The following is a 27,626-nucleotide window of genomic DNA, read 5'->3' as shown; positions in this document are numbered from 1 at the left end:
AACAAGAAGAAAATGCTGTCCTAAGTTTTTGCTGCAATGGATGCTGAAATGAATTTGGAAACAGAGGGGTGGCAAATTCAGGGACAGACTGCAAAGTTCTTCCTTAGGCCTCTGTAGTCTGATATCAAGTCCTTTGCCTGAAAACTCTGTATATGTTCCTTCCTTCTGTCCCACTCCTAAGGATGATCCTGTAGAGTCAAGGAGGCCACACACACATCAGAAATGAGTTGCACTGTCATACTTGGGTAAACAACAGATCCAACACCCCATTTGGTCTCTTACTTCCCCTTTCCTGTTCTGGCAGCTGTTTCATACAGCCATTTTAATTGATTTTGTGGGGTTTCATTTCAGTGTAACCAGACTTGATCTGGAACCTCCCATTTCTTCACAAGCTGTTTGGAATTTACACTAGAATCCTGAAGTCCTGAAGCATTACTTTTCTTCCCCTCTTCCAGAAAAGACTTGTTTATTGAGTTATTTTAAATCAAGAACACAAATGTTTGTCACTGGAATTCCTCCCATTAGTGATGAGAATTCTAAAAGCCTCAAATCCTCATTCCCAGCCAGCCAGAATATTGTCTGTGCTTAATGGCTGCTCTAGACCTAGGATGGCAAATGGTTCATAACCTTCACTACAGAGTTTGAAAAGCCAACCGAACAAAATTAGCTGTAAAAAGATCGACTCTAAACCCATATTAAAAATAAAATTATAAACTTTCATGGAATAAACCTTACTGACATTTTGTCCTCTTGAGGCTCCTCTAGGCTGACCTGAGAACAGCATCTCAGGGTCAGAGCAGAAAACTTATTTACTGTCATTATTATCTGTTGCCTGAATTATTCTCCTGCCCATAATGAACCAAGCTGTTGAAGCCCCATAGGACTTTGAGTCAGCAAAGAAACACAAACCTGAGCATAAAAATAGGAAGCACAGTTTACCCTTGAGGTCCACCTATGCACCACCAGTGCCTCCAGAGTCACCACATTTTGTGCTGTGCCCAGCACTGACTCGTTCCTGTGAGGTCAGACAAGGTGCATGGGGATTGTTTGAGATCCAGAGAGATCCCTTATTTTCTGAAGTGCAAACAAGCCTCTGCCAGTTCGGCTGCCGCTGTTTAATAAGTAAGGAGGGAGTGCTTTTCCTTCCTGGCAGGAATATAAGACGTGCAATCCGGAGAGCTGCCCGGAGGTGCGCAGGAACACGCCCTGGACGCCGTGGATGCCCGTGAACATCACGCAGAGCGGCGCCCGCCAGGAGCAGCGGTTCCGCTACACCTGCCGAGCGCAGCTCCCCGACCCGCACGAGCTGCAGCTCGGCAGGAGGAAAACCGAGAGCCGCTTCTGCCCCAGCGACGGCTCCGCGCTGTGCGACACCGACTGTACGTGCTGCCCCGGGGACCTGGGTCGGGGGCAACGGGGGTGCTCTCACAACAAGAAGTGCCTGCGGTAGTGTTGACACGTGTGACTGGTGTCACTGCAGAGTGGCAGGGATGGGGAGAGCCCTGTGGCACAGACACACAATGGGGAGCTCTGTGCTTATGGCAGTGTATAGATTTGTTCTTGCTCCTGCTAGGCTGCCCCAAAGACAACAGGCGAGTAATGAGGGTGTAAGGAAGAGAAGAGCTCTTCTCAGGAGGGTGTGTCATTTCTTTCTCCCTGGAGCTCCCCTTGTGCAGTGTGTCTCAGGTTGCTCCCTGCAGGACTGCTGTGATACAAGGCAGCATCTTGAGGGCACAGCCTGGACTGTCACAATTTGCTGCCCAGGAAGGTAATTTATCAAGGTTACCAGCAGACTCAGTTTTTACGGGTCCAAATTTCTTTTTCTGTCTTGCTTAGCTGTAGCTCTGTGAAAAAAAAAAACTCTTGCCAAGGGCTTTCAACAGAAGCTATTCTGCAGGGTACATAGATCCTGATTATATTAATGAGCTGAATAATGACCCCTTTTTAAAGCCCAACAAATTATTAATTTGTGATCTTATGGTGTCTTTTTTGTTTTCCTTGAAGCTCTTGTTGATGACCTCCTCAAGACTGGTAAGACCTCTGCCCGGATTATCAATGGGGGCTGGTCCTTTTGGGGGGCCTGGTCTTCCTGCTCCAGGGACTGTGAGCTGGGCTTTAGGATTAGGAAGAGAACATGCACAAACCCTGAACCTAAAAATGGTGGCTTGCCCTGTGTGGGGTCAGCGATGGAGTACCAAGACTGCAATCCTCACCCCTGCCCAGGTAACCATGATCATCTTCCCGCATGAAATTCAGAGGTGTTTTCCCAAATCTTAACCGTAGAGCAACAACAACAACAACAATCACAAAATCAGTATTTCTAAGCTGCCTTTTTTTTTTTTTTTTTGGTTAGTTTTTAATTTGGGGGATTTTCCTTATGTTTTTAAAGCTATTGTAATGACCCACATAAGTTATCTTTAGTGCTGACTTAGATTTCACCTGGCTCAGAGGGTAATACAGCCACATCCTCTACAGAAAGTAGCATGGTGGCTTGTAGCAATCCTTAGCTTGAGGAAGGTTTGATGCTCCGTCCAGTGGAGGGCACCACGGTGCATCTGCTCTGTGATGAGGAGACAGGCTTAATAAATGTGGCTTAATACTGTATAGAGATGCTTGATGTGGCAGTTCTTCTTGTGAACACTTATTTCTTCCCCCTCTCCTGCTTACGTATTGTTCTTGCGATGGGCATCTACTCTTGACATCAGTTACCATTTCCTGCACAGCCAGCAGGGAGTATTCTTGCCTGGTTTCCTGGTTTTCGAGTTTGTCCTCATGTTTATGTTGCACTCCTGGTCCAGAATAGTAGTAATAGACCATTGACTACTGTATTCTGTCTCACTTATCCTTCTCCTTGCTCTGTAATAACTGTCTAAGCTAAATTTAAGTGATCTTACACAAATTACCTTGCCTCTTTCCAGCAATTATCTACCTCTGGCAATACAGTTTGTGGCCTACACTTGAAAATGCTCTATTATAGTAGTACCATTATGATTCTAAAATTCAATACAAAGATAAAATTCAAATGCAGATATGATCAGAATGTGAAGCAAGAGCGTAGCAGGAGTGTCAAATATTGCACTCTATGGCCTATAAAAAGGAAATAACTCTAGCACTATAAAGGCAGCTATTAGTACTATTTTGGAAGCTCTCAGTGGCTTTTCACTAATGTCTGTGCCCTTTTTCTGTGCTGTTTTCTCCCCTCGGACACTGATGTTTTACAATCTGTTCTGAGTGCATGATTACTATTTCTCTGTGTTTCCCTCCCTCCCTGCCTCACTCAGTGTGTATACACAAATCCTGGGTTTATTTTGCTCTAAGTCATCAGGTTATTATCTTCTGAATTAATGGCATGTGGACCTGCAAAACAGGCAGTTTAGTGGGTGGGGCGGGGGGAAAGGATTTAGGGATCCCAAATTCCTCCCTAGTTTTATTATTGACCTCTTATGGGGTTACACTTAGATCACAGAGTGGTTTGGGTTGGAAGGGACCTTTAAAGGTCATCTAGTCCAATGCCCCTGCAATGAGCAGGGTCAATAAATAAAGCTGCTGAGTTTTGTTTCCTGAAGGCTGGAACTAGAGGTCTTGGGCCTCCCACAGAAAGGTGCCATATAAGCTCCACTTCAGTGCTACAGCGCTTTTTCCCCAAGTAAATCTGCTGTTGCTATGAAGTTTCAGGAGACAACTTAGGAGTCATTGTAGTAGTAGTAGTAATAATAATAATAATGATAATAATAATAATAACAATAATAATAATAATAATAATAATAGCAGCAATGCTGTTTTATAAAAAGGAAAGGAATAGAATGGATTAGAATATTTCAGTGAATGGTAATGATTACAACAAAGAATAGTTTCTGGTTTTGGCACTTTGTGATGCAGAGTCTTTTTCTGCATAGATTTCATTCTGCATCCATAGAGTGAAGTGGATTTGTACCCTCTCTTGATGTGAAGTTCTTGTTGTCAGGCCCAAATGTCCTGGGGCGTAGGAAACTGCTAGCTAGTATGGGGAGGGTGGATGTGCAAGGTGAGACATGGGGGCTCTCCAGCTTTGTCACAGTGAGAGGAGTAACCAATAACCTGCCTGTGCTTGCTTTTGAATGTCCTGCAGTGAAAGGCTCGTGGTCCTGCTGGACTCCCTGGTCTCACTGCTCAGCCACCTGTGGGGGTGGGCACTACCAGCGCACACGGACCTGCACCAACCCAGCTCCGTCCAGCGGGGAGGACATCTGCATCGGGCTGCACACCGAGGAGGCCCTCTGCAACACACACCCCTGCCAAGGTAGCTGCTCCTCATCCCTGCTCCAGCTGCCTTCGTGCTGCAAGGCACAGCTGCAAAATGTTTAAAAAGCAAATCAGAAACACCACCAGTTACAAGATTTTTGGTCATGTATTCGATGTGTGTTGAGCCAGCGGATAAGGAGACAACCCAGTGTTAAGTGCAGTGCAACCCCTTTCTCTGCCTGTTCACTGGCCTTGCCCTGGCATTTTGGTGCTGGAAAATTTTGCTAATGGTTGATCCCTTTCAAGTAACTGAAAAAGCAGGAGCTTGGTTCTTCAATGTGGAAGCTGACCCAACAAACAAATGGAGACATAAGGCAGCAATCTGTCTGAAGGGACAGTCCTTCCTTTTTGTTTCACAGAAAACAGATCAGCACGTGCTACAGCTCAGAGGATAGAGTTTAGATCTGTGCTGATTTTGAGCTACCTTTGCGTATTTATGATCCAGTGCAGGGTGACTCCTTTAGGAGTCAGTTCTTTAGGTGACACCTTTAGGAACCTCAGCAAAACTCTGTGAGTGCTCTAATTTGTGCTGGCTGCTTGAGGTTTCCCTGGGAGGCCACATCAAAGCTTGGAGGTCCTGGTGCAACAGTGCCCCACCCTGCTCCTTGTCGATCTTTAACCAGAGTGATGATACAGGAGCTTGTAAGACAACTTTGTTCTGTTCAGTGCTCCACCGAGGCTTGGTTTAGTCCATATTAAGAAAACTACAACCTGACAAGTAGAGTGTGATGCTTGCACTGAGAAAATTAAATGCACTAAGGACCCGTGGAATAGATATGTGAGAGAAGCCCAGGCCAGGATCCTTGAGCATGGGAGAAGTCTGGTATCTACAAAGCCTCCTTTTCCTGCTTGGTGACGCTGTGTGTGTTTTCCTGCCCTGGATTCCAGGTGGCTGGTCAGAGTGGTCGGAGTGGAGCCTGTGCAGTGAGGAGGGGATCCAGTACCGCAGCCGCTACTGCGAGGTGCACAGCCCCGACCCCTCCCAGTGCCTCGGGAACAGCACTCAGTTCCAGGACTGCCTGTACAATGAAATTCCTGGTACGTACCAGCTCATCCAGGAGGAGAGGGTGGGACAGTTCGGGACAGCAGCTCGTGCCTGGAATGCCAAACTAGGCTGAGATTTTCTCTATTATAAACTTGGCTTGGATGCTTCTAGAAAAAACAAGGAAATGGACAAACGGTATATCTTCCCTTGTGGCAGGCACAGGGTAAATGGCTCTTCCTTGAGCAGATTAACATTTCTTTTAAACAGAGTTCCTTTGATCTGTAACAAATAACTAGTATTGCTTCACCTGAACTGAAGCTTTTAAACTTATATAGTTTGTCTTAGGCTGGGCTATAAAAATTGTCTCTGTTCTCAGTATTGCATATGGGCAACAGAAGGTCGTTGATTTCAGGTATCCAAAAAGCATCCCAAAAGAGTGAAGAATTAAGGTGAGGCAGATGCAGAAAATTGGGGTGTGAAGGTGGGAGATTAATCCGGGGTCTAACAGAGCGACACTGTTGGTGACAGATGGTCATCAGCATATTCCATCCTGTGCTTTCTGGAAATTGAATCTCTCACGCAAATATCTGATCTAGGTCTAGACCTAATAATGGCTTTCCACATGTTCTTTTTTTGGATTACAGTGCACTGACTTAAAAATCTGACATCTCTAGGCAAAATGGTATTCTTTTTCATGGTTTTCTCAGCTACCATCTTTTCCCTAAATTGAAGAAGCTAAAGAGTGATCAGGTAACAGTACTGGAATTATAAGATCTTTGGAGAGGTTTCGTTGCATGTGTTTCAAACCATGAGCTTATAATTCAATTTAGAAAGAGACTCAGCTTCCTGCAGAACATACAAACACCTTCTCGTGTCTGGAGCACAGAAGGTTTAATTACTTGAAGAAGTAAAGGGATGGCAAAATGACAACTTTCTCCAATCTTCTTTTCTTTGTTTAGTGATCCTGCCAGCCTCCAGCATCGATGAGAGCACGAACTGTGGAGGTAGGTTACAACTAACTATATATCTTATTTTTATCTTAACCTGACTTCTTTTCTCCCTGTGTAATATCAACCAAACCATTAATCTATGTAGCTCATATCCCACTGATAGCCTTAATTCCACTGGAGTCTTGCTGTCTGAGTAAGACTGGAGGAATGTATTGCATGTCCACTTGTCAGCTCCAAGATTTTTATTTGTTTGGAAGTTTGGTTGGCCACTGAGGGTCATTAATTAACACAGAGCAATTGCTTGTGTCTCTCTACCTCCAGGGTAAATGGTTCAGATGGAAGAAAGGTTTATTCCCCATTCACCACTGTAAGCCTGCAGCTGTTTGGAGGCAGGTGTTTTTAAATTACCTATAAAGATTTCAGTGAACAACGTCTCTTAGATCCTTTGCTGATAAAGGATGAGATTAGAGGTTTATACTTGTCCTCCAAGCACTTCCTTTCATTCAAGTTTTCACCTCTCACAGAAACTATGTCTCTTTTCTGCATGTAACTTGGAAAGATCCAGTCATTAGTGTCACTTTTCCACTGCCCTGGGAGCCCATATAATAAAAATGCAGACTGAAGAAAATGGCAGCTTCCTTTAACGTTTTAAAATGCTAGTTTCATACTAATGGCCGTGCCAATTCCTGCTAGCATCACATCCCTGCTTTCCTGAAATCTAAATGATCTTCAGGCTGCCAAAATTTCTCTCTGTAGTGATCATGGCAAAAACAGGCATGCCACCTGTGGCATGGAAATGTGGCTTCTCAGTTTGCAACTGAGGGCAATCAATGGAATTAAGATTTCAGCCCCTGCCATGTAACATTTGGCTTCCTGCATCACTCCTTCTCCCTCAGAGGGTGCAATGGTTCTGCTTTGATGCCTGGACCCTTTGCCATAGCTTGCACTCTACTGTTAAGCACTGTGCCCTTATCTCCTTCTTTTTCCACTACCACTGTATTTGCTGTTGCTATCTACATTTTGCCATAGCTAATATTATTTGTTAATGTAATGTTCTACAATATTTGGCAAAGAAGCCAATCAATAGAAATTCTGTTGATGCGTCTCAGAAAATCTATATTTTCAAAGTGATGAACCAGAAAGCTTCCCCCCCTGGGGACTCACATGCTACAAACAAAATAATATGGGTTTTTTCCCCCTAAGATTCAGCCAAAACTCATTTGAAAAATCAGATGGGTGTTTTAAAGGTGAGAGTGAAATAGAAGAGAGCTTTATGTTGTGACTTGCAAATGTGGCAGTGAAATGAAACATTCACTGCAGTATAAGCAAAGCTGGGCAGGAGCAGCATGTCATGTGGCTTTACTGAACACAGTTGCATATTCTATGTTTTAGGTCTCATGAGTGATGCAAAAACAGGAAGAGATTTTTAAAAAGGAAAACTATTTTTTTAAAAGTCTTGTGATATTTAGTAGGAAATTTTAGTATTTCTGCTGGGTTTTTTTCGGACCATCATCCAAAACAATAGAAAATGGCAATCTTGCAATGGAATTTTATATTGTGGTTTGAAAAATAAATATATCTCATCAGTTTAATAAATGTTCCATATTGTAATTATGATTGAAGTGCATTACTTTGCTGTAGAACTCTATTGGTTTTGTTCTTTTTAAAATCAGTATAATATTTTTTAACTAAAGATTAGACAAGAGCCATTGACTAATGGGCAGAATCTGCTATTTGAAAAGCATATCACTTAAAATATAAGATGGCACCAAAAAACTGCACACCGTGATCAGACTAAGAATGAGCCTCATTTAAAGCCACTCTCTGAGTAGCCCCATTTCCCTGCACACAGTCAAGTCAAGCAGCAGTCTGTCCAAATGAATTGGCTGTTTAATATTATGGGAAATTTACCACTGCAGTCGCCACTGAGGGGATGTGAATGACCCCTGGGACAGCTGCCTGGGGCCAGCAGGCAGGGGGTCCCCCCAGGCTCTAGGGGCTCTGTCATTCCTATTTGAAAGATGACAGAGCAAAGGCAGAGGAGAGGCAGAAGCATTTGGAGTCAAATAGCTGTTTCTTTTCTGGATAGTCCCCCTGCACATAGCAAAATACAGCCATCCCATAATGCCTCTGGTTGCTTTGATAACTTGGTGGCTCTAAGGGTCACTTCTTTTGGTTCTGTTGTCGATCTGGTGGTGCTGGGTTTTACCCTGGGGGGTGAGACTCAGGGAGGTGAGGCAGGAATGAGGAGTGCTGTTGGACTTTGTCGTCCCCACCACTCAGAGCTGTGAGTTGGGCACTTCCCAGTGTGTGGGATGCCCAGCTGCAGTTCCTTCCAGAGGTCAGTGCTGGACTTGAAGGGTGCTGTGCAATCCCACATGGAGAGATCTCTGCAGGAGGCTTTCATAGTCCAAGAGCTTTTCTGTTTGAAGTGCTTGCATTGTAGCTATCCTGCTTGCAACTGATTTCCTATCTCTGCAATTTGCAGAGAAAGCCAACAGTGTTTTGCAAGCACTGCCCCCCTTTCCTTTGTCCACTTTATCTTTCCCATTCCCCAGAGAACCCCTATTTCACTGTTAGCACTACAAATACACCTCAGAGGTAGCGCAGACATGACCAAGGCAATGGCATCCCATGAATAAGCAAGAATGCTGAGTACACTTGGATTACAAGGGGGAGGAATGTGTATCTCCCCCACCCCACACACAGTCCCATAGGCATTTTGGGCAGCCAACAAAAAGGGCTTTTCCCTCCCTTCTTTCCCCTTCAGAGAAACACTGAGCATTTTTATCCCCTTATTTCCATGACACGCACATGCTTTGGAATCCATTAATGTGCATTGTTTGTATGGCTCATTTCTTTAGCTGTCAGCTTAACATAATGTTTAGTTTCAATATCAATAGAGGGGAGAGAGGATAGACAGGGAGGGAGCTTTGAGAAAACAATGCATGAACCTGTTAAACTGCACAAGGCAGAGCTGCAGTGGGGAGACCGATTTGCAGGGAGATTATGTCAGTTTATGTTAGAACGCAAGGCTCTGGCTTCAACAGCTTATTAATGTTGATCCCGAGATGTCACTGCTCTGATTTGCACCTGTGGTCTTGTCAGGGGAGGGAAAAGGGCTGTTTTTTAAAAATAGCATCTCTTGTCATTTCCCTTGCAGGTTTTAGTCTCATCCATCTGATTGCCACTGGGGTGTCCTGTTTCTTCGGCTCCAGCCTGTTAACGTTTGTGATTTACGTGTACTGCCAGCGCTGCCAGAGGCAGTCCCAGGAGTCCACTGTCATCCACCCAACCACTCCCAACCATCTCCATTACAAGGGCAATACAACCCCCAAGAATGAGAAGTACACCCCTATGGAGTTCAAGGTAGGGTACTTGAGGAGAAATGCCACAAACAGCTTGATACTGCCTAAATAAATTCTGTATTCATGTCATGGTTGGAACTGGGTAGGTCTGTGTTTCTGTGCCCAGCTGATGGCATTATACATGGGGTTGAAAGGGCATTTAGCTGTGCTGTCACAAAGGGGTTAAAAAGCCTCATTACTGCAGTGGGATTTTGTTCTGTTTCACAGTCCTGATGAATGCCAGCCTGGCAAGTACATACCAAGATACTCCAGCCCATTCTGACTATTGAATGTATACAAATTGTCCTCTAAAAAAAAATCAGTGAGAGCTCAGTTCAGTGCATTGTTAGTGCGTGGTAAGAGGAAATGGAGGGGAGGAAGAATAAAAATGGAAACTTCATTGCACAAATAGCTGGGAAAATGTGCATTGGTAGGATGAGATTTTGGAAATTCTTTGGTAACTGCCAAATTGGAGTGAATGAGAAAGCAGAGAGGGTTCTGCCCCCTTCTATCAGTACTGGACAGAACTTACCCCAGGCAGCTGTGCAGAATTCAGTGACAGTAGCAGAGTGGGAAGCTGAAGCCTTACAAGATGAGTGCTGAAGTGGTATGTGCTGCTGGCATGTTGACTTGCCAAAGTGAGCACTGTCCATTATCAGAGCAGATAGGACCCAGGGTGCTGCAGACAATACCCTGAGACAGCAGCACTTCTTTGGATTTGTGCTTCAGTCTCCTGGTGAAGCGTGAGATCACAGCAGTGAGCAGTGGCAGGGGTGGAGGGGCTTCATGTCACCACAGGAGGAACAGCCAGGGTCACTGGGACAGCATGGAGGGTTATTTGGGACATGAACACAAACCAGAAGGGAGCCCTGCAGCTGCTCGTTCTTCCTACAGCTACGTGCTGTTGACATTTTGATAGTCTGCTTCTGCTGGTCTGGCCCAGCTTCTCACTGAGACCCAACAATAAGATCAGTGGTGGGACTGTTGCCACAGTGTAAACTCCCTGGGTGTTGGGGACTATTTCTGCATAGGAATTGTGTAATGCTGGGCACAGGACGACTCCTGATACATAGCTATGATCTGCAGTGTGAATGCACATCAGAAATAAGAGTTTGCATCAAATAATTTGAAAAGGGTCAGTGTTTTGCTGTTTTAAAGGAAGTCAGTTTGAGCTGGCAAATAACTGACCAGTATGGTAATAAGAATGTGGTGAAATCCTTGTTGGGCATTGCAACCTCTCAGAGGATCCTGCTGCCTATAAATACAGTCTCAAAAACACATTTGCTAGCAAGCTTAAGGCTACAGTTGCATACAGTTTAATAAGAGTCCAGCATCATAATGCAAGTCAGCATAGATTTGTGGAAAGTAAATCATGTCAAGCAAATTGGATTCCTTTTTTAAATTAAATAAATATTGATCTAGATAGGAGGGAAGCAGCAGACATATCGGGATTTTCAGAGACTTCTATCAAAGTTTCACGGGATGTATTATTCTACACACTCTGCATATACAGGTTCAGTAATAAATTATTAAGACAGGTAAAGAACAGGGACTTGATCTTGAAAGCATCAAACTTCCCTGTAATCTTTTCAGTTATGGGAGCTGCTGTGGCAAAGTCAATAGGAAGACCCAGATTAAAAAGGCTTGCAGGAATAAAGAAATGAGCAAGAGTATTCCCTTGTTTCTTATATAGCAAGCAATAAAGAAAAGAGACAAATTTATTTTTGTGGCCAAAAGCAGGTAGTTAGAGAGGTGGATTTGTGCTAACATTTTCTTCATGATTTATATTGTGCTACCATGTGTTATCAGGTGATGCTGAAATAGGCAGAGTGGTTAAAATTTAGAAGGATGAGGTTGTTCACAGAACGATCTTGATCAATCGGGTAAATGGGTTATGAAATACACTATGTCTATGTCAAGTGGTGTAGTGAAGTAGAAGTAATAACAAAGCTAAGCAAAGTTTAAAATAGCAGCAGATTAGTTAATGTAGTGTCAGGAGGGAGTTGACCTTTTTGATAGATCCATCTCTGAATACTTGATCTAGTGTGTAGTAACAGTGAGCAGCTGTTAGAGTCTTCTTTCGAGGGACATAAAGAGCTTAGGCATTAGATCAAGTTTTGAAAAGTCTGTTTTATTTAAAGGAAGGCATTAGCTAACTGAGACTGTATGACTTGCTTTGGGGGGAGAAGAGACTTGGACACAAGGAGAGATAGACCAGATGGGGCTTATTTACAGAATGTTAGGAAGTGAAAGAGTTCAAGTGCATAAATCTGCAGTCATTGGACAGACCAAAGCTAAATGTTTAGGAGCAAGGGGCTACTTGCTGAGAAGAACTCAAAGTCATACACTTCAGAGTGGTGAACGAGGCAAAGAAATTTACAGAAAGGGTAAAATCTATTTGTCAAGTCTATTGAAGCCTCCTTTTCTCCATTCCTGTTTAGTATTTCCTTCTGCTCACCTTCTCTATTGCCCCTCCTTTTCTAAGCTCTTGGCTGAAAATTTCTCATTTCATACTACAAATCTGTCAGTCCTCAGTGTTCCCTTGAAGCATATAGCATTAATGAAGTAAAAGGAAAGGCTCTGTGTGCTCTGTGCTGTGTAATTACTTATGAAACTTGTTATTAGCCGAGTTTATATTTAGGAATAACTGACAGATTTTTTAAGGGTCAGGAGGGAGTTTTTTGTGCCTTCAAGGAGCATGTGTGGTTTTATTGTGATGCCACACAATTAACATTAAAATGATGGAGAAGCTAAACTTTGCCTTTCTGAAAAGGAGGGCTCGACTGAGCTTGGATATGGACCTATCTGAATATCAAATGTGTGCCTGTGAAAGAAAGAGGAAGCACCTGAGATTCCAGATTCTAAACCCAAATAAATTTCTATTCAGCAGATACCAAGAAAACCACCCTCCACATTTTTCATTGAAACCAAAAGAATAATTTTAGGTTTGAATGTGTGTGCATGTCTGTGTGAAAGAGTTAATAAATCCAGGATTAAAGAAGTAGAGGGTGTGTACACTACTTTTCAGTAACAGAAAATGATAATATACAGTGACATGATGGTAGCAGAAGGCTGGCCATATGCACAAGTCTATTATTTTCCATTCTTTGATAATAATAAGCCTTCTGCAACCATCTTTAGTTTGTTTTCATCTTGAAATTTCTCAGCTTTGCAACCAGCAGGTGAACACTGTAGAAACTTTGGCAGTGTTAAATTCAAATGTACAGTACTGAATGCAAACTCATAAATCAAGGTAAATTTTGTATGAAGGCAGATTTTAATGAAGGAAGTGCTAGCTGATATGAGCCTTGTTGGCCATTTCAGCACAGCAGTGCAGTAATGCAGATCAGATGTAAATACCATACATAATGGTGACCTATTGATCATGTAGCTGATGCTAACTTGCACAGGCAGTGTTTTGCAGAAGCATGTTTTATTTTTGTTGGCTCCTTTTCCCTTCCTGTACTGTTTTCTCAAGAATGATGTGAGGTTATTATTAGCTATTTTAGCCAGGATGTCTTGAAAGATTTCATGCATATGCATTTACCAGCAACACGTTGATTTTGATTTGGTATTCACAGTTCGTAGGGGAGAGACCTTTTGGGTCACCTAATAAGCAGTTCATGTTTCATTAATTGGTTGAAGTTCAAACAACACTCTGACAATATTGAAGACTGTGCAGAACAAAAGCATAATGAAATAAAAATTATCTGCTCTTCACATTTTGGCATGACGGGTTACAGAACCACCTACAACCTTCCCAGTAGTGCCATGCTGATTAGATAATAACTGACTATCAAAGCAGCAAGGAGATTCCCTTTTGAGCATCTTGCTACAGCTGCTCCATGCCTTGAGTGAGTTACTTACCAGAGCTGTGCTGATGGAAAGCCAGATGATCCTGCAGTAGAAGCAGGAGGATGTAGGGTCAAGATTGAGCCCTTGTGAATTAGGATCTCTTGGAACAGCCGCACATGGAGAAAGGGTTTGGACTGAACTTCTTCCTATTGCTAAATCCTCTGCCAGTAAAGAAAGCCAGCATTTTATTCTACACGGGATTTGGACAAAGACCTCTGCATATTGGTCCAAATCCAAAATTCAATGGCCTTTGGATCAGGCCAGATGGGATCAGTGAGAAATGTGAGTTTGCAGGATGGTTTTCATGATGATTCTGCAGATTTTCTTTGTGATTGTGCTGGGCAGAGCTCCCTCTGTCCTTCCTTCCTTCAACACAGCTTCAGTCATGAGTCATGCAGTAAAACTCTGTAGTGATGTGTCAAATAAGCTGAGGAAGCACCTGAGCATTGCATCTTCTCTGGCACCAGCACTGCTGTTGTAGGAACTGAGGGCCAAAAACTGAAGCAAAACAGTCATTTATGTCAAGCATTAAATTTATTGTGGGAACAGATGAGGTGAGAACTGAGTGAGATTGCAGGATATGGCAATGAAAGAGGGAAACTGAAGTGTTTGATGTATCGCTTGATATCTGAATTTTCTAGGACATTAGAACAATACATGTTAACTTCAGTAGAACTGTGAGTCCTCCACTTGCCTGAAATTATACAGCAAATATAGATGCAGTTATCAGAAAATGGGGGGGAATACATCACTTGGACTCTGTATAAATTAAAAGCTGCAATGAATATTTTCTAATGAAATGAGAACAATGCTGTTGGGAAACAAATGACAGAGTGCAGAGCAGAAACCCCCTGTGAAGGACTCCGGGCCCTGTGATCCACACTTCATTACTAATGCCAAATAATTCATGGCAATAAAATACTAACATGGAGAGCTGAGACACAGAAACCAATTTTGTCTTTGGAAGATGAATCCTTCTGAATAAAACAACAAGCTGGGTGTTTGGTATGGCTTTCAACCTTGAAAAAATTAGCAAAAAGAAGATTAGTTCAGTTGGTTCAAGCATGGTACTAATAATGCTAAGGTTATTCTGTAAGGGCCATTCTCTTGAGAGATGGAGTGGATGATCCTTGTGGGTCCTTCTGTGATTTTATTCTGTGAAAACGAAGTAGAGCTTAGGGTATAGGAAAGTGAATCTCTGTATGGATTTCAAATGTCTCTCTTTTGGTGATGGTCATTTTCATTGCTGCTGAAAATCACACCTTTTTTATAGAGAGGAGGCAGCCAGTGGTTTAAGTTAAAGCTATTTAAACTGCTGTCAAGTGCCCTAGAGGAATGTTTGTCAAAGTCAGCCTTTGGTCTGTGAGGATGTTTGCTTCTCCACGGAAAACTTTGTGTTTCAATGTCCTGCCACTTAATTTGATGTGTTGCTACTTCAACTAAAATTGGCTAACCCATTTATTTTTTGTGATCACTGCACATACATTGATAGCACTGTGATATAAGCTTTTTTCTTTTCCCAGTGACCCTTTCACTGTGCATCGTTCAAGCCCCAGGAAGTGGCTGTAAAGTGCACATATAAAGCAGTAGTTGATGATACCCAATGTTATCAAGAAGTTATCAACAGTCTCCCCCAAGTATTTGCTTTAGCTGCATGGTGTTAGCTGTTGTAATCAGCTGGGGGAAAAAAGCCAGATATATGTATACACATATATATAAACACACACATATATATAGTAAATCAGATTGAAATATAAATTCTGTTCCCAGTGAATTTCATGTTTAACAAAGGCTATTTCCCTTGAACAAAGTGGCATTTAAGAACATTAAGTGCTTGAATGGCAGAGTACGTATTTTTAGTACTTACCATGAGTATAGTATTATTTGAAATAGAATAGTAGGGGCAGGGGGTTGAATTGGCAAAGAAGCATTGTGCCCTTTCTTGTATGATCCCGCAGTTGCAAATATCACTTCAGGGGACTCTTGATTTGCATAATGCCTACTATGAAGGGAAAGCAAGAGAGCTTACTGATGGGGAAAAAAGGATTAAGTGGTGCGTCTCAGTCAAAATCTATTAGTGTCTTTTCTCCCTTTATATCATTGGCTCGAGTCAAATTGAGCAGTCAAGCATGCCTGGAGGTGTGGCTGTCCTGGGATGATGGTGCCTCTCCTGGGCTGTCCCCACCCCGTGGCAGCCGGGGCTCAGCGGGTTGCTGTGTGTGAGTCACAGATACTGCACTCGCACGGATGAAGTATTTAAGAGTAGGGGAGACTGCCAGTTCAGATCTGAGTGTTGCCTTGCTCCTGATCCCTCTGGGATACTAAGCAGCTGCTCACATCAGTCCCCCAATAGGAACTGAGTCCCCGTTCCATCTGCTTTTCATGCAAACCCTTGCTGTTCCCTATAGGGTGGGAATCCTCACTGTTCCCTTTTCCCCACCATTTTTAAGAGAGTCTGGCATTTGGGATGACTTTTTGTTTTTAAGCCATATTAAAAAGTTTATGCACTGTGGGTAGGTGCTTCATAGTAATCCTGTCATGTTTTTCTCTTTATAGATGGAGCATTCTCTGCTCCCTCTTTAGAACCAGGCAAATCTCCTCTACAGCCAGGTTAGGGATATGATCCATGCTCTGCCTTCTCACAGGCTTGATCATCATGGATTCTCACATGAGCCTTTCTTTGGAGTTGTATTACTGCAGCTGTGATAATGTGTTTGTAGGCAGACAAGTTTTGGTTTGTTTTTAATTAGATCAATGAGTGTAGCTGGAAAATCTGGCAGGTTTTTGAACATGTGAGCTGCTGCTTCGGAACTGAAGACAGACAGATGTCTTCTAAAGCTTATCTGATTTTTCCAGCTACACTAATTGATCTAATGACTGATACTACCTTTTTCTTGCAGTTTTCCCCTTTCCTAATTTCTCTGAGGTTGGCATGTACATGTCTGCACCCACTCAGCTGTGCTGGAAGAACAATTAATTGAAGAACTACAGGAATGGGCATAATAAAATTGCACTGGACTTGCTGCTGCTTACTTACATGACTTCCCTCTACTGGTCAGCAGAGGAATATTTCAAATATACCCTTCCCTCATTTTCTAGAAGTTAATGGTTCTCCCATGGTCCAGGTGCTTCTCTCCTTTGGTTGCTCAAATCTCTGGCTAGAAGTGTTATGTGTATTAGCTGAATCAGGAAATCCTCAGTGCCACCAAGATGTGCAGGAGGAATTAGTTATGTGTTTGCAGAAGACTTTAAAGGGAGCCATGAAAGAGGCAGGGAGCTAAAGTAAAGGGAGAGGGTAATATTAGACAAACAATAAATAAAAGAAAACATATAACCTTTGTGCTACGCTTGGAGACAAGCTGCCTTGCTATTCTTCTTGAATAGTTCCACTTGCAAATAATGGATTCTTAAGTAGAGTTATAAAGAAATTGAGTTATACGCATACAAAATAAAGATAGCTGTGTCAGTATTCATAACTAGAATGAATATTCATGACTCAGTTTCCAGAGTGTTTGGCAGCTCTGAGTGAGGACAGATTAAATACCTGAGCTTCTTTTTTTTTTTCTGGACCATGACCATCCACTCCTGAAGAGTCATTGAGAGCTCAGGGCTGCTCAGGATGCACTGGCTGCTGTCACAGCATGGGCTGCACAGGCTGGGGCAACACTACAGCCACGGCCACTTTCCTTGGTGCATCATTTATATGTGCATGAGAGGTTTGGCATAGGGGAAGTAGGAGTAACTCTGCCCACGCTCTTTGACAGCTGGGGGAATCCTCATTAAGTCAGCTCTAATATCATCCTGAGATTTGGCACAAAGCATGTGAATAAAGGAAAGAACTGAAAATCTGTGGATGAAGGAATCTAGATGGACTGTATCCCAGAGTCTCTGAGAACCAGCTAATGAACAACTCCAATTACCTTTATAAATATCATGGACCTTAGGCAAACCCCCAGTGCCCTGAATTGCAGAGGTAATACAAAAGTGTTAGTGAGAAAGCAGGCCAATTTCTGCCCTGCTAATTGAGTCACTGTTAAGCTACAGAAGTCCAATGCACTAAAGTCACACAAGTAGCTCCAGTAAGTCTGTGTGGGAAATGTCAGTTGGATTTGGGGATAAGACAAAACATCTGTGAGCATATGGGCTAGAGAAAGCCTGGACCTTCCCCATTCAACCAAGCACATCAATGGGGTGTTAAATCCTGCTCTGTCTGTAAAATTTGGCAGTCAGGGCCAAATAGAGAGTGAAACCAGGAGAAACAAATGGGATTGACTTGACTGTGCTTTCAGTTACAGCAGTGGAAACTCATTGAAACAAATATGTGTCAGTATTAATATGCAGGAAGATCTGAATTAATATTTGAGAGGCAACATATCACATATCCTGATGAAATGAAAGGTGGTTCAGCTGAGTTGACAGCTGAGCCAAGACTTAATGCTGAGCAGGGAGAAATCAAACATAATCACTTTTTGCACAGAGTTTGAGCTGCAGATTCTCAGCTGGTTAAAAATGTAGCTTCACTTCTCCATACATTTACAGAAAAGAGGGTGGCATCGGTGTCTTAAATAATCTTGTGATGTGTAAATAGAAATTGGCTTGGACAGGAAGGCTGCTGTAGAGATTGAAACCTGGCTAATGGACTGTGAAGATCGGGCAATTGTTGATGGGAACAAACAGGGCTATGGGGAGGAGTTGTTTGGGGCACTGCAAGCAGTAATGCAAGGTTTGGCTTTTTTTAATATCTTCATTAACGAGCTTGGAGAGAGTGCAGTCAGTGTGTTAATTAAATGAGCAGAAGATATTAAACTGGGAGGTGTGTCCAGAAAACAGCCACTGGTATAGAAATAATGGAAAATGACCTGAGGAGGTTACAAATGTAGAGAGGAAATAACAAGGTGAAAGGCAACATGGGGAGAAAACAAAGCAATCCTGGGGAAAATAATAAAAAAGCAGCTATTTAGAGAGTAGGAGAATTTGGAAAGCAGTAAGACTATAAGAGACTGAATGAAGTTAGCAGATGGCAAATTGGGCCCAGTTTTTACTTTCATTTTTATTTTTACTACTTCTTTTTTTTACCACTGCAGTTACACCTTTGCAATTCTCAGTTTAAATGCAGCACTGTGGGCTGGCATGAAGCTGCACGACTTGTGCTGGTGATTCACCAGAAGAAGCAGCTCTGAGGCCATCCAAAAGCTCCAGGCTGCTTGCTCCAGTATGAGCACAGCAAGGCAGTGGGAGCTGCCCCCCCAGATAGCCCCAGACTAGTCACCATCAGCTGAACCCAGCAGAGCCCAGTGCTCCCAACCATCATCTGCACCCAGAGTGACTATTAATGCCAGATTTACAGGGCCATGATTATGTCTCTGGTGAATTTGAGTACTGGAGCATGAGCAGGCTCAGGTGCTGTAGCTGAGGTGCTGATCCTCTCTAGTAACACTCTGTGTGCGTGGGGCATTCACCAAGGCACAGGAGTGCAGCAAGGAGACAGTTTACACCTTCCCACACAGCTGAGATCATGTCTGCTATATCCTGTGCACCAGCTATATTGGGAAGCAGCTGGGGCAGCCTTGAATTCCTCTTTTGTGTCTGGGCACCCTGTCATGGGTGTTGCCATCACCAAATCATAGGCTATCCAGGACTAATCACAAGCTTCAGGCTAGACACCTGCCCTTGCCAGTGGGAAGATTTCCATGACCTCCTCAGACTTCAGTTTCCAGTTCAGAAAAATACTTTGGTTTGCCTTACTATTGCATGCAGTTTGTTCTGCTGTCTTACTCATGTGCTTGAAGTCAGAGATGTGCCCAAGCATCCTTCTGACAATGGTCCTTTATGTTGCCAACTCTGAAGGGTTTTATAAGTTTACAATGGCAGTAATATAACTTCACTCCCTCCTAAGTGCAAGGATAAAATAGCTATTTTCAAACAGCCATAGATAACTTCAGCTATTCATTTTCTGATAATTGGATGTTAGTTCTATTGTCAACCTGAGCACATCTACAGATGCTGCTGTCATTTGGGGATTGTTTAATTTATTTACCAATAATAGTGAACAAAGACTCTCCAGTCTAAAAATATGGTAAGTTTCCATCCAAAAAGAACATGCAATCATAAGTTTAGAGTGCCTGTGGGACTTTTTTTGTATCTCTTTTTGAGATGAATAACCTCCTTATATAGAAAATAGGTTTCTCATCTGTACATCTACACTTCACTGTAAATCCTGCAAACAGCCTTATTGAATTCATCAGGAAAAAACTCAATATATAAACCCTGGCCACTGCTTCCTTTGATTTCATGTAGGCAGAGCTTAAGAGGTTTTATAAAAGCATCAGGTGAGATACTTTGCTTGGCGTAAGACACTAAACAAATTTTAAAGAAAAATCAGAAAGAGAAAACATTCAAGTCTTAAAAATCACTCCTAGCTTGGAGTAAATACACGGGTCTCATAAGGTCTTCCTGGCAACTTTCCATCTTTCCAGGGTTATTTGTAATTCTTAGCTCAAGAGGCACAGCAGTGTTGTGGCATCCAGTTGATCAGAAGAAAGGGAGCATGTGGGTGGGCCAGACGTCATGTATTTTCTTGGTGTCAGTTATTGCCAAAAGAGGTTATTTTAGTTGTATGTTTTATTTTGTTGAAACGTGATTATTATGCTAATTATTCCCAAAATTACTGGTTAATTATAATTCAGAGGTCTCTGCCCTGGTGCTTCCAGAGATGTACAAGCTTTTGGAAATGTTTCATAAAATTAATATATTTTCACAACCCTGAGTCATTTGGCTAATGCTCCTACAATGCAAAAAGTAACATCCTTTAACAACAAGGCATGGCTAGCTCCATGAAACAGCTGATCTGCATCAAAAAGGCATTTTGCTCAATCTGATTTCACTGCAAGAAGCAAATGGCTTAAAAGGAGCACAAAAGAACCTAAATGTTGGATCTTGGTTTCATTGCATCATTGCACAATTCCCTTATCCCTCCATTTTCCTGGGGAATGAGGGGGCGTAAAGGCCATCCCACTTTGCTACAGGAGGTCTGTTGGATGCTGTTCCATGGAAAGTTGGAAAGGCTGCCTCACTTTTTTCAGGGATAATTGTGTGACTGAGTTCAGCAGGAGTGTTGTCCCTGATTTCTGCAGCGGAAGGATGAGGGATGCACATGGGCTTCATCTGGAATCCTAAGAGGAATGGGCTGGCTATGAAGTTGCTGGCTGCTCCCTGGCCCCTGATTTTAGACCTTTTCCTGTGTTCACAGTGGATGACCAGGGTTAGCAGTGATTGGAGTTGTTACCCCTGGTTCCTTCATGCCTGCACTCACTCTGTGGTGAAGAAAGGGGGAAGTTTTTCTCTGTAGTACACTGGGACATTCAACATTACAGATTTTCAAGGTAGAAACTTAAACGTGTGCAGCTCTGGCACAGGCAGCACATCTCTGATGAGCCATGGAAATGTGTGCACTGCATTATTCAGCCTCTTCAGAGAGTGAAGTGGTGGTAACCATAAACATTGAAAAATACGATGGGTTTGATGCTGCCCAGGGAAGGTGACCCAACTTTTTTTTCTTTTTTACCTTTTTAAAGGAGGAAAGTGACATGGGTGGGAAGTAGAAGTGAAATTATACCTGTTCACAAAGAAATAGTGGAGAAACTGTGAGGTTGGGGGAAGTTGTCATTGCTCACTGACTTCACTGGGATTGTGGTGCTACATAGCTGGTGAAGATTAACCTACAAAATTCCTGGGAAACTTGCTGACTCTTCCTCCACAAGCCCAAAATAGAAAGGAAGATCTGGAGCTCAGAGAGAGTGCTGAGCTCTGAAAAGCTGAGTGCTTTCTACATGAGCAGATTAAGGAAATCTTGCCATCATATGTTACCCTGTGGGAACTACATTATGGCCCTAATTTTGGTATTAGTTGTACGAGTATCAGGTGCTTTTATAATTTTCACTTTAGCTTCTCAAAAATATATGGACTTCCTTTTAATTAGGGGTGGGGAGATGCCCATCTACTTTTTAAATCAAGTTTTGAAATTTTCAAGACTGTATATTGAAAATTGAAACATTTGCTCAGTTCATGTGTGTAAGAAATGTTTACACAGCTTGTACTTGCAGCTGTAGGATGGGAGTTGGGAGTAGTACTGGAAGTCCCATCCTGTTACATGTAAAGATGTTTTGATACATCTGGGAGAATGTAAGCAAGTAGGTCAGTGGATAATGACTTAATGATTTGGAGCAGAGGCAGAATTTGGGGAAGTAGTGGCAAGGCCTTGCTGGAGAAAAAGGAGCAAATGGAAAATTTGAATGATGACTTAGGCTAAAAATATCAATGTAGAAAGCTGAACAAAGTTAAATGTATGCATATGGTACGACAGGGTCGTGTTTAACACTGTGCTGTACCTGGGAGAAGCAGCCTGTGGGTGCCTCTGGTGTGAGCTGGGGCAGAGCCCCAAACAGGGCAGGGATCTGTGACCCTTCCCCTCAGACTCCTCCACTTCCAACTGCCAACAAACTGGCATGAGTGATCAGATTGTTCATATAATTCCATAGATATTGAAATACTCAGGATTCTGTTGTGATTGGCATGGACATGCAATTCACCAACAGCAAGACTGAATCTCTTGGTAAGCTGACAGATCAATATAATGGAGCAAGCTGCTGCTCTTTTAATGTTATTCTGTTAAAGACATAACCATCTTAGTCCATCTAAAACGTCCCTGCTTGACAAAGCAGAGTTTCTGGATCAGAGATTCTTTAAAATTTTATTAATAATATGCCAATGCATCCCAGTAAAGTGTTGTTTACAGAAAGCAGTTAAAAGTTGGGTCTGCTTTTGAGTGATTTACTTGGCTAGGTTAGAGCATGCTGGTGGTTTTCCTTCTGCTAACAGGCCTTTGAATTGAGGTTAGTGGTCAACAGACCAAAAGAAACAAATTATATCAGCTGTTCCAGGATGGCATGGCTCATACTGTAAGGGAGGGACCAAGTAAAAGAAGCAATTGTTAGTTGAATGGAGCACATTCCACAGGTTTTCATATTAGCTAGTTTGGCCTCACTTTTTCTGTGGAATATTATGCTTGCACAAATACCAGAAGCTTCTTTCTTCTCAAGTCAGGATAGGACCAAATTGAGGGCCTGAAATGCATTTTCCTTGGTGTTTGGAATCCATCGTGTGCATGGCACAGAGATTTTGCCACAAGTCATTTTCAGCAGTAAGTATTGATCATGCTTTTGGTTCTTTCTGCTTACTGAGCAGACAGTTGTAAAAGGTTGTAGTTGCTGGCAAGGACAGTCAGTAGTGTTTGATATGGGAGGAAGCAGACAAAAAGAGTAAGATACAGGCTGAGGGTTAAAACTCTGAGTAAAGCAGCACAGGAATTGACCATGAGAGACTAAATGCAACATCTTCTCCTGCAGGGAATGCATGAGTGTGTCTGTGTACATCTCTAAATTTCACTGCTGCCTAATTTCCCTTCTACAAAATATCAACCAATTTCTAGTGCCAAGAAACCTAATCATCTGTTTATTAAAATGAGACAGACAATAAGTTTGTGGGGGGAAATGCTAAGGCAGTGCACATTGATCATGCTGATTTAGGACAGTACTGCCATCACAGCATTTCCAGAGACAAATTCATTGCAGCTAATTGCATTGTAAATTCCACTAAACCATTTTATGAGGTATTTCCCTAAGATATAAGCCCTCCATCAAAAATAAAACCAAGAAGAGCAAATGACCAGTTGTGGGGTTTTTCCTAAGTAAGTATGATATGAACATGAGAGAGAAGGAAAAATGAAAATCATCTTAATTAATTGCTAAATGTATTGTAATGGGCTGGTTTTAAATACTGTGGAACATGTTAAAACTCATACAGATTTTCCATCTCAAAGCCAAAGAAGTTGAATCCTGAGGTCTTTGTCCTCAGATCAAGATGGTTCTGAACTGTTGCAGGTCAGGATAAGGCCTGAGGGCTGGACCAGAGAGTCCAGAGAGGCTGTGGCAGTAGGACTCAGCCTCTTCATCTTCCTCCCTGCTGTGGCCATGGGGTTACAGTGCCAGCAGTGGGTGTCCTGGACTAGGAACATCAGTAGGAAACAGCAGCCATCCTGTCCAGCCAGTGTGAACACCTGTGAGGCTCACCAGAGAGCAACTCTCCCAAATACTGGTAGCACTTAGTAAAGTGCCTTTTTACAGGGAATCTCAAACTTGTTTTTCTCAAGCTGGGTCAGAAGACACGGAAGCACAGAGCAGTTAATTGGATTTCCCAGGGAAGCATAGCAAGCACTGGAGGGCTGAGGCTGATTTCCTTGTTTCCCAGCCTCCAGCACAAAGCAGCAGACTGTTGGCCACACTACTTTAATATTTCTTGGGGTGACTGGGAGGAAAGCATGATGTTTCCTTTTTTACTTTCATATTGAAAGGCACAGATTCTCATTTCTTGAAAATGTTCGTCCCTTAGAACATGCCTATACAAATTCCCTCCTTGGTTCCTACAGGTGTTGTGCTGTGGGATCAATTGAGGGACTCCATGCAGGAGGGGGTTGCAGTCAGACCAGGAGGGGCTGGGTCTCCTTCAGTTTTCATGTATGAGGTATTTCAGGCAGTGCTCATTTCTGAAAAACTTAGGGAACTTTCTTAGCTGTTGTAGCTTTGTCACAGAACAGCTTTTCCTCCTAACATCTTGTATGAAACTGGGAGTCATTAGCTCCCAGGGTAGCCATAGCTGTCAATCTGCTGATTAGAAGAAAACATTTTCTTTTCTTCCTCCTCCTCTCCCCCTCCCCATGCAGTAAAGTGATTTGATTACAAAGAAGTAGGGAGATAAACATACTGCCTGTGGTCTTGTCTTTGAGCCCAGGGTAGCTGGTGCTTTCAGTGGTCACAGCTGGGATGTGGATAAACCCTGACTCTGCAGTGGGCACCTGCACAGGGTGAGACCCTGCTCCCTATCTGACCCACTGCTGTCAGGTCACCCTGCTGCTGCTGGGGCTGGGGGCTACAGAGAAATTTCCTTCCCCAGAAATCTCCATCTGCACCTGCTCTCAGGCAGAACAGAGATTTCTCACCTTGCTGACAGAGCCACTTTGCCTGAAGTTCAACAAGTCGAGTAAAGCTGAAGGAGCTGGGTAGTTCATGGACTCGAGCATTAGTTAATTAGTTCTCACCTTGCCCTGAGCTGGGTCAGGCATGAGGTGTTTGTCTCAAGGGGGAACTGAGGCGAAGTGGTTCATCACTACAGGAGCATCAGATCATGCCTGAACAACCATTAGGGCCCAGAACAACTATTAGGGCCCAGGACTAGCTGGCTCATTAGACCTCTCCATCTCTGCTCCTGACAGGAGAGATGCTCACACTCTCTTTAAATGTGCTGTTAATTAAATGTTCCCTGAAGATAAGGATGCTGCAGCAGCATGCCTAGTGTTCACTCCCAGATCAAAGGAGTGAGTTCCCTGCACAGCAGCCATTAGAGGTGCACTTTGGAGTGACTTAGACCAGAGATAGGCATAAGAAATTTAAGCCAGGGATTTGGTGAAAAAAACTGTGATAAAGGTATCTCAGACAAATTCACAGAAATCAGATGACTGTGAGGTAGGAGAAAGTTCCATAGAATTACTGCACATTCACACACAATGTGTGATTTTATCCTTGTACATAGGTAACAGCTGGCATAGCAATGGGCTTTAATCTGGGGAGAGGGGGACATCTGCTTGTTGGTGGGAAGAGGGGAGGGAGGAAAAAAATGTTTTCTAAATTTTTTTTTGGTAAAACGGGCATTTGTCATTCTCATTTTTTTATGTTATTGTTTCCGACAATTGTTACGTGGTTGTTAAATTTTTTGAAGTAATTTTAGATTTTCCAAAAGTGACCATGATTTGTTACTTATACTGTAGCTTACAGAAGTGACACACTTAATATCGGGGGGTCCAAACCTGGATATCTACCAATGGAGATGGAGATCAGGTAAATGCACACCTGCTCTTCCAAAGAGGAAAAGCTGCCCTTTGGCACCTGGTTTGAGAGGCAGCCACCGGCTGTACCAGGAGCGTTTTGGACGAGGTTAGAACTGAGCGCTGCCATTAATGCCAGCCTTGGTAGGCCCAGCATGGCTTTGTGTGACAGTGGTGTTCTGACAGCACGCCCTCCACCAGGAGCCTCCCTGGCTCGGGGTCCATCCCAGCAGTGGCTGGGCTCAGGGCAGTGAGGGACACTGGCAGAGCTGTGGTCCCCGAGCCCAGCCCGTGGCGAGCGCGAGGTGCCGGCTTGCTCTCCCAGCCGGAGGGAAGGTGGTGGCAGAGTCCGTGCTGGAGAAGGCAGGTGAGAGGGAGGTGCCTGCAGGTAGAAAGGAGTAAAAAAGAAATTGTGTGGCACTGTGGCCATGCCTGTCATCTCCTCTTCTCTTTTACAGACACTTAACAAGAACAACTTGATTCCAGACGACAGGACCAACTTCTACCCGCTGCAGCAAACCAATGTGTACACAACAACCTATTATCCCAGTACACTGAATAAATATGATTACAGGCCCGAGGCCTCCCCTGGAAGGACCTTTACCAACAGCTGATGATGGACAGATCCTATGGGACTGGATAACTTCCTATATGATTTTTTTTTTTTTAATTGATTTTACGGACCAAATACCGGCCCAGCTTCTAGATGTAAATATTGTACAGTAGGGTCTTTTTTTTTTTTTCATTTGGTTAATTGTGTTTCTTGTAAACAGCACATCTCCTTACAAGGACAAAAATTCAAATGGACCATTCTGCAGAGCTTTTGTGGATGTTTGTCTGGAGATGGCTCTTCTACTGCAACTGTTCATGGCTGTCCAAGGCAGCAGTTGTTGAGGAAGGGGCTGTGTGCTGGGCTTGGTGGCCATTGAGCAGCCACACACAACACATGGAGCACTCCAAGCACGGCAAGAGGTGGCTCCTGGAGCAGGGCTGGATGCATCCTTCCTGAGCCAGGACAACAGTGGTGCACTGGATAACACCCAGCTCATGGGACAGGCCGAACAGGACTCCATCATGCCAACAACACAAAGAACATTTTGTTTTTCCTTTTTTTTTTATTTTTTGATTTTTTTTTTATGTTTCTGAGAAAAAGAAAAAGTAGTAACTTTCTAGGGCAGTGTTCCCTGTATCTTCAACAGAATCTTTTCATATTACAGGAAATACTCTCTGCAGCCTTCTTTGGTAATATGCAGTTCAGCTGATGAGAAACAACACACAAACGAAGTGCATTATCCAAAGAAGCTTTCCAGAATGTTTCCAATCTTAATTAAAAGAAAATTATACAGGCAGTGAGACATTGAGAAAAGTAAATGTTGGAATAACATTGGAGACATGAACTTGGAGTGCCTAACAAACAAAGATGTTTATATCACTGGAAAAAGAGATGTGATGATTGCCGCACAAGAGCCATGGGCTTTTTTTCTTTCTTCTCTTTTCTTTTTTTCCTAGACAGTGTTAACTCTTTTTGTTCTAGCTTTGATCCTGATTGTGTCTGCCATGAGAGGCAACTTTAGAGGCCATGCTCTTCTTGTGGGAAATCACCATGCTTTGGGCTAATATTTCCTCTTGTTTTATTATTGGGTTCATATACTTTCAAAAAATGAGTGATTCTGACTTTGCAGGAGGAAAGTATTTTTTAAGGAATGTTTCCATAGTCTGACATGACCCAGAAAGTTTACTGCACATTCTTATAGTGTCTTCCAGTCAGTACTCTCTGAAATAGTAACACAGCTGAGTAATGTGCATTGTTTGCCAATATTTCTTTAATTTTTCTGAGAAAAAACAACCCAACAAACAAATGCTGCTGCAGCTATTGAAGTAAATTGGAGTGGTAGCATTATTAAACAGTATATCCAGCCTTGAAATGTAATTTTGTGTATGTGTGTGACTGTGTCTATAAGAACTGTATTAGTCTGATGCAGAAGCCATGTTGTCTACAGCCAGATGTTTGTCTGACATAACTGTTTGGCAAAAAGGAAACTTATTGCTGGTGCTTAATGTACAACTACATCCAGTGTGTTAGCAACGTGAGCAAGTTCACCGCTGTTATCATTCAGTGTTTCTAAATATTTATGATGAACTCCTGACGCTAAGTATTTTAGAATGTCGCAATACTGAGCATGAGATAAAAGTACACCCTGAAATCCGCATGAGCTCCACGTGGTGCTGAGCTTGGCTTTGTGTCTGCACCTTCCCCGGGCAGTGCTGTGCCC

The 27,626-nt window shown here is 42.9% G+C and overlaps 1 protein-coding gene across 4 annotated transcripts in view; it reads left to right on the top strand.

Moving 5' to 3' along the window:
- Positions 1 to 27,277, top strand: part of SEMA5B (semaphorin 5B) — a gene marked incomplete at its 3' end in the record, with an annotated part of 260,024 nt that extends 232,747 nt beyond the window's left edge. For 3 of the 4 annotated variants that reach the window (XM_079310509.1, XM_079310510.1, XM_079310511.1), the window contains exons 18-24: positions 1,154 to 1,379; positions 2,005 to 2,223; positions 4,109 to 4,279; positions 5,170 to 5,319; positions 6,226 to 6,270; positions 9,380 to 9,585; positions 25,812 to 25,967. In XM_079310509.1, the coding sequence (XP_079166635.1) occupies positions 1,154 to 1,379; positions 2,005 to 2,223; positions 4,109 to 4,279; positions 5,170 to 5,319; positions 6,226 to 6,270; positions 9,380 to 9,585; positions 25,812 to 25,967 (1,173 nt within the window). Of the gene's footprint in view, positions 1 to 1,153; positions 1,380 to 2,004; positions 2,224 to 4,108; positions 4,280 to 5,169; positions 5,320 to 6,225; positions 6,271 to 9,379; positions 9,586 to 25,296; positions 25,367 to 25,811 lie in introns of all 4 variants that reach the window. The other variant, XM_079310512.1, reaches the window with a different exon arrangement.
- Positions 27,278 to 27,626: the final 349 nt, after the last annotated feature.

The sequence above is a fragment of the Erithacus rubecula genome (assembly GCF_903797595.1).
Source record: "Erithacus rubecula genome assembly, chromosome: 8".
Classification (NCBI taxonomy): domain Eukaryota; kingdom Metazoa; phylum Chordata; class Aves; order Passeriformes; family Muscicapidae; genus Erithacus; species Erithacus rubecula.
This window is presented reverse-complemented; position numbering and strand designations above follow the sequence as displayed.